At 48.2% G+C, this 6,778-nt stretch overlaps 1 protein-coding gene across 1 annotated transcript; it reads left to right on the top strand.

Annotated features, from left to right (window-relative positions):
- Positions 1–1,987: 1,987 nt before the first annotated feature.
- Positions 1,988–6,498, top strand: LOC113877609 (keratin, type I microfibrillar, 47.6 kDa-like). Its single transcript, XM_027517854.1, is given in 8 exon segments — positions 1,988–2,059; positions 2,061–2,462; positions 2,566–2,648; positions 3,168–3,324; positions 4,818–4,979; positions 5,074–5,199; positions 5,371–5,591; positions 6,037–6,498. Coding segments are annotated over 8 exon segments (1,302 nt in total). The 3' UTR covers positions 6,116–6,498.
- The last annotated feature ends 280 nt before the right edge of the window (positions 6,499–6,778 follow it).

Here is a 6,778-nt window from a genome sequence, read left to right as displayed (position 1 = left end):
GGAACAAAGGACAGCTGGAGAGGGACAGGGAATAGAAGGTGATCTGGGGAAGGCTAATTTATTAATATTTGTTACTTGGCAATAAGGGAGACTCCCTAGGGCTGGGAAGGGGTCAAAGGGTATCTGAACCCAGAGCTGATGGAGAGCTGTGTACTTATCAGGGTGGTGCCCTCTTCTTAGGGATGAGAATCAACTGCATTCTCATGGGCTCTGACTGTCTGAGAGCATCTCAGGCTGGAAAAGTCATATCTCTAGGGGTATTCAGTGCTCTCAAAGGAGTAAGTCTAATAGCAAGGAAGAGAAATTTCTAGAGGCTTTGAGATAAGGTTGCTATGGATACAAAGATCCCTCTGAGTGCCTGATTCTGGTTTTACTTTCTTGTTGAGTCTGAAGTAGTCTGCTTTGTATTTAGGCTTCGACACTGACCCTTGAACTCTCACTCTGTGGAATATTTCCGTCATAATTTTTCTTCTAGGTATTTCTTCCCATTCTCACTTTTAGGGAGATTATGGCTTCAGTGCAGGTTGGTTGACGTTTTTTTGTAAAGAGCCAGATAGTAAATATTTTAGGTTTTGCAGTCTAAATGGTATTTGTTGCAACTACTCAACTTTCATGTAGCACAAAGGCAGCCATAGACAACACCTAAATGAAAAGGCCTGGCTGTGTCCCAACAAAACTTGATTTACAAAAAAGAGGCTGCCGGCTGACCTGTGGGCTGTAGTCTGCAGCTTCAGTGCCATTCCCATCTGTCCAGAGGTTTCATTTTCTAACCATGAACACTCAGTTATTTTCTTTATTTAAAATAATTTTATTTATTTATTTTTGGCTGTGCTGGGTGTTTGTTGCTGCGCGTGAGCTTTCTCTACTTGTGGTGGAGCACAGGCTGCAGGCGCACGGGCTTTGGTAGTTGTTGCGGTACACAGACTCAGTAGTTGTGGTACACGGGTTTAGTTGCTGCAGGACATGTGGGATCTTCCCTGACCAGGAATGAAATCCATGCCTCCTGCATTGGCAGGAGGATTCTTAACAACTGGACCACCAGGGAAGTCCCCTATTTCTTTCTTTTTAAAAAAATTTTATTGAAGTACAGTTGATGTACAATATTGTGTTAGTTTCAGGTGTATAGCCGAGTGATTCAGTTACACATATACATATATGTATTCTTTCTCAGTAGCTCAAACGGTAAAGAATCCCGGTAATGCAGGAGACCTGGGTTTGATCCCTGGGTCAGGAAGATCCCCTGGTGAGGGGAATGGCATCCTACTCCAGTGTTCTTCCCTGGAGAACTCCATGGACAGAGGAGCCTGGGGGGCTGCAGTCCGTGGGGTCACAAAGAGTTGGACGTGATTGAGCGACTTAGCACAATACACAGCACATTCTGTTTCCGTTTCTTTTCCTGTATAGGTTATTATGGAGTACTGAGTAGAGTCCTCTGTGCTTTACAGGAGGTCCTTCTTGGTTATCTATGTTACATATAATGCTCAATTATTTTCAGTCTCTTCGGGTATTGACAAATTCCCTAAGCCCCAATAAATACTCTCCCTGAGTAAGGCTCAGAATCCTCATAGTTAATACAGAAAAAGCTTCTGCTCTAAGGATGGGTTGAACTGAACAGTGAAGCATGGGAAGACTTGAGAGAAGCTGGCTGGCCATTGAAAAGACTATTCACTCCACACTCTCTTTCCAAGGAGTCCAATGGCAGAAATTCATGGGCGAGGAGTTCCTGATTCTTAAGCAACTCCACCCCATGTCCCTGGCTGTCCTCCCCTCTGAGTAATGGGGAGAGCCACTTGGGGCCATGATGATTCTACCTCCTTTGAAGCCATCTGATGAAACTCTGATATCACCAGCCATGAGCACCCTGGAGGAGCCTGTTATGACATAAGCTGAATGGAATAATTTTATGAGTTGAGGGGGGACTCTTGGGAGGCACCTAAGTAGCGTATTTTGGAGAGAAAAATTAGCCAAAGCATTAGGAAAGGAAACTATGTGGAGTGCCAAGACCCCACCCACCATTATGGGTATAAAAGGACCATGGAGAAAGGAGAGACTCAAACCTCATCCACTTCCACCTCCATCAGTTCACCTGCCCTTCCATCACCTCTCCCAGCACCATGCCTTACAGCTGCTGCCTGCCCACCTTGAGCTACCGTTCCAGCTGCTCCTCCCGGCCCTGTGTGCCCCACAGCTGCCGTGGTACCACCCTGCCCGGGGCCTGCAACATCCCTGCCAATGTGGGCAGCTGTAACTGGTTCTGCGAGGGCTCCTTCAATGGCAACGAGAAGGAGACCATGCAGTTTCTGAACGATCGCCTGGCTAGCTACCTGGAGAAGGTGCGGCAGCTGGAGCGGGACAATGCAGAGCTGGAGAGCCGCATCCTGGAGCGGAGCCAGCAGCAGGAGCCCCTCTTGTGCCCCAACTACCAGTCTTACTTCCGGACCATCGAGGAGCTCCAGCAGAAGGTGAGGGGCTGGGCTGCGAGGGTGCACAACAGCAGCTTCCTGTCTTTGAGCAATAAAATGTTCTCAAGTTCAAATGGTCCTCACCATGGAATCTTGTTTTCAGATCCTATGTGCCAAGTCTGAGAACTCCAGGCTGGTGATACAGATCGACAATGCCAAGCTGGCTGCTGATGACTTCAGGACCAAGTACGTTGAGATTTTGGGGCCAGGTGACCTCCAAGGCCCCTGTGTGGGCCTAACATTGCCTGGAAGAGAAGAGAAAGCCATTTCTCCCTTTTTATTTCTCCTGGCATTTTTTTTTTTTTTTAAGGCTGGCTAGGTAAAACCATTGGCAAACAGAGATCTGGACTCATGCGCTATTTGAGCTTCAGTTTATATCACTCTTTCTGAAAGGCCTTCAACCCCACAAATTCAGAGACTGTAGTGAATTGTTCTTGGTGGAGTTGATTGATTGGGTGATACATCAACCAACAAAATTGACAGGAGATAGAGTCCACCTCATGAGTCCCCTGAGTGCTTTCTGGTGTTAGGGTAAGTCCAAGGCTTCTCCATCCTGTTTATGTAGATCTTGAAGAAAGCATGGATGCAAAGAGGCAGAAAACTGTCAGTGCAAAGAGAGCTAGGCCAATCCCATGAACACAAGACATGGGGCAGGGAGCAGGGCTTCTGCCTGGCTCATTCTCCCACTCTGGTCTGTGCGTGCAGGTATGAGACAGAGCGTTCCTTGCGGCAGCTGGTGGAATCAGACATAAACAGCCTGCGTAGGATCCTGGACGAGCTGACCCTGTGCAAGGCCGACCTGGAGGCTCAGGTGGAGTCCCTGAAGGAGGAGCTGCTTTGCCTCAAGAAGAACCATGAGGAGGTGAGAGGAAAAGAAACCATAGGCTTCAGGGATAAGCCTTTAGCATTGGGAGTCAGGAGGCAACTGCTGTCAGACCTCCTGGGCTGGGACTCTTCCCTAAGGAACTCAAGGTCAGCTCCAGGAACGGCGATGCTATCTCCATAGAGAGCAGGGGTGAGGTGAGCTCTGAGTAGTGGATGGTGTTGGAGATGCTGGGAAAGGACTTATATTCATTGAGGTCTCCTCTCTGCTGGTCCTGAATTTGGTGGTAGAGATAGAGGGGGAGAGAAAAAGGAATAACACGCTCTCTAGTCTTAAGGCTGTGGAAGTGATCATGTCAAAACAGTGCATCATACAGGTAGAAGGAAATAAGTATTATATGAAGTATAAATATACAATAGCTGCTATCATGACATCATTATTTCCTTGCTATTACTCGCCCTACTAGAAAACAAAATCACTTAATTCCACAATTGTGTGTTCCTAGCTAGGTACTCCAAATGGAGAAAATAACACATTTCCTTTTCCTGGTGTGCCTCTGTGTTTGCAGTAGAAAGCTCTGTCACATTTCATCCTTAGTGGATGTCACCGTTGTTCCTTGTGGGTTCAATGTCTTACAAAGCGCTTGTCACATGACTTTGACATTTTGCTGTTGCACTGATATTCTCTCCTATCACTGCTCCATGGGAACACATGTTGGTCAGGTGAAATTCTGGGAAGGAATTGGAAATACCCATTTGGGGGGAGTGTGTCCCACCTGCAATGAGGTTGACTGTGATCCTGGGTGGGCATCTTGGATGGTCAGGGAGATAGTTGGACCTCAAGGAAGTTTTAAATTCTGATTCTGATCTTATTCTACCATTTTAAGCGGAAGCCCTTAGTGATGACTCACTGCTTTTAAACAGTAAAAACACATTTTTGCTACATGTCTTCCATGGCATGTAGGCATGTAGAATGGGAAGTTTAGATTTATCTTTTGCTTGTCAAACTTGCCCAATGGGTATTTTATTATAGAAGCTTTTGTTATATAGAGACAATCTTTATATGTACATGTTGTATGAGCCTCAGGCTCTGGGAACAATTTGATCTGCCTGAAGGGAGATTGGGAAGTCTTCTCAGAGGCAAATCAGAGGAAAGAGGAGGATTTCAGCACTTTGGTCTAAGGGAAGAGACTGAGCAAAGACACAGATGTGGCAGAGCGTGGCATACTTGGGGAGTATGGCTGGGAAAGCAGTATCTACGGGGATGTAATGGGAAAGAGGTAGGAAGGACCTGCATGTGTGAACGAGTTTGGACTTAGGCTTATGGGAAAGGTGAGCTTGTTTCAGTGTTGGGGGAAGGGAATGGATGTGATGCCTGTTTGGGTTTATTCCTACACCTTATCTGTGTCAGTTTGGGGGAATGATCAGAATATTCCTTTCAGTGCATTTTGGGCAGCGTTGTGCTCACTTCCCTGCAGCAGGAAGATTGCAGATCCATTTCTGTGGGTTCACTTCTTCTCCTCCCTCCCTCAGGAAGCCAATTCACTGCGGAGCCAGCTGGGAGATCGCCTCAACGTGGAGGTGGACGCCGCCCCCACTGTGGACCTCAACCGTGTGCTCAACGAGACCAGGGCTCAGTACGAGGCCCTGGTGGAGACCAACCGCAGGGACATGGAGGAATGGTACATCAGGCAGGTGAGCATCTCGGCACGTGGTCTCTCAGGACCCTCAGCCCCTTGGGGCCCTTCAGGTGGGGTCTGATTGTCTCTTCTGCCCTTTGGTGTTTCAGACTGAGGAGCTGAACAAGCAGGTGGTGTCCAGCTCAGAGCAGCTGCAGTCCTACCAGGCAGAGATCATCGAGCTGAGACGCACGGTCAACGCCCTGGAGGTGGAGCTTCAGGCCCAGCACAACCTGGTGGGTATTGATGAGACTCCTGGTGAGGAGGTGAGGTTGGGGAGTCAGGGGCACTGGGATGCCCTCCGGACCACCCTCTCCTGAACTCTTGGAGCTGGTGACTTGTTTGGAAGCGATGGAGAAGCCCCTGAAGGAGCAGCTCTGTGACTTTCCTCCCCTTCCCTCTGACAGAGAGACTCCCTGGAGAACACCCTGACGGAGACGGAGGCCCGCTACAGCTGCCAGCTGGCCCAGGTGCAGGGCCTGATCGGCAACGTGGAGTCACAGCTGGCGGAGATCAGGAGTGACCTGGAGCGGCAGAACCAGGAGTACCAGGTGCTGCTGGATGTGCGGGCCCGGCTGGAGTGTGAGATCAACACGTACCGTGGGCTGCTGGACAGCGAGGACTCCAAGTGAGTAGGGAGAGAAGGGATCCTGGGAAAATGTGTGGTGGGTCTACAAGACACTGGGCATGCCCATGTTGGCCATGTTTTCAGTTCATCAAAGAGCACACATTCATGGAGTGTCTCCTTTGTGATGGTTAGGCAAATGTGAAAGCTCAAAGGTGAAAGGCAGTCATTCCCTGCCTCGGGGAGCTAACAGTGGAGGGGTGGTGGTAGAAACTGTTACAGTAGCAGCTGTTGGGTAAGGGAGACTGTTGAGTTCTGTGAGATCTCAAGAGCATTAGATAACAATTGTCCCCCTCTGCACATGGCAGAGAGGGAGAGAGGTTTGGTAACAATCAAAGTTGATTGCAACGAACTTCAACCACTGAGAAATCAGATGTATCTCGTAAAGTACCTCAGCACTCTTGCCAGTCTTCTCCCCAACCCATTCTAAACCTCTGTGTTCTTCCAGGCTCCCCTGCAACCCATGTGCCACCACCAATGCTAGTAGCATCTCCTGTAGGTCCTCCGCTCAAAATCGTTGCTGTTAATTCAAAAACCTGCCTTCTCTTTGAAGACGACAATGAAGCCTAGAACAAGCACAGGAAAGATCCCCAGGTCCTGCCTTGGCTGCAGCTCAGTTACCATTTAGATACCTTGTCAAGCCAGCTCTGAAATTTCTACCCATGGAAATGCTCTCCACGAGCCAAGACACACCTCATCTGCTTCCGATGTTTGGAAAACTCCCTCCTGCTGAAGGTCAAGTCTCTGTCTCTGAAGACAGTCCAGCAATCTGAGCTCCAGGTTTTACTTTAGGGTGTTTCCTCTAGGTATTGTGTTTCCTGCTTCCTGCTTTCCTAGCTTCTTTGATATTCTCTGGAATGCAAGGAGGCTACTTCATTTACTTCCCAATAAACTTTATTTCTCTGGCATAGTAAATGTGTTTCTCATACATATGCATGCATTGTAAAGTACTTGTTATGGCTGTTTCATAAGAATAACCCTTCATTAGGAGGATGAAATGAGTTCAGTAACTGTCCTAGTCATATGCTCCACTGGTAAATACAGAGGGAGAGAGAAGGTTGTCCTCCTGGGAGGCTCCCACCCAGGAAGACTATGCAGAAAAACTGGCTTTTAAAACTCATGCTTTTTTTTTTTTTTTTCTGGCCATGGCTGCAATTATGAGCATCCTCCCCAAACCTTACACCTCTCTC

Source organism: Bos indicus x Bos taurus, chromosome 19 (assembly GCF_003369695.1).
Source record: "Bos indicus x Bos taurus breed Angus x Brahman F1 hybrid chromosome 19, Bos_hybrid_MaternalHap_v2.0, whole genome shotgun sequence".
NCBI classification, from domain to species: domain Eukaryota; kingdom Metazoa; phylum Chordata; class Mammalia; order Artiodactyla; family Bovidae; genus Bos; species Bos indicus x Bos taurus.
This window is presented reverse-complemented; position numbering and strand designations above follow the sequence as displayed.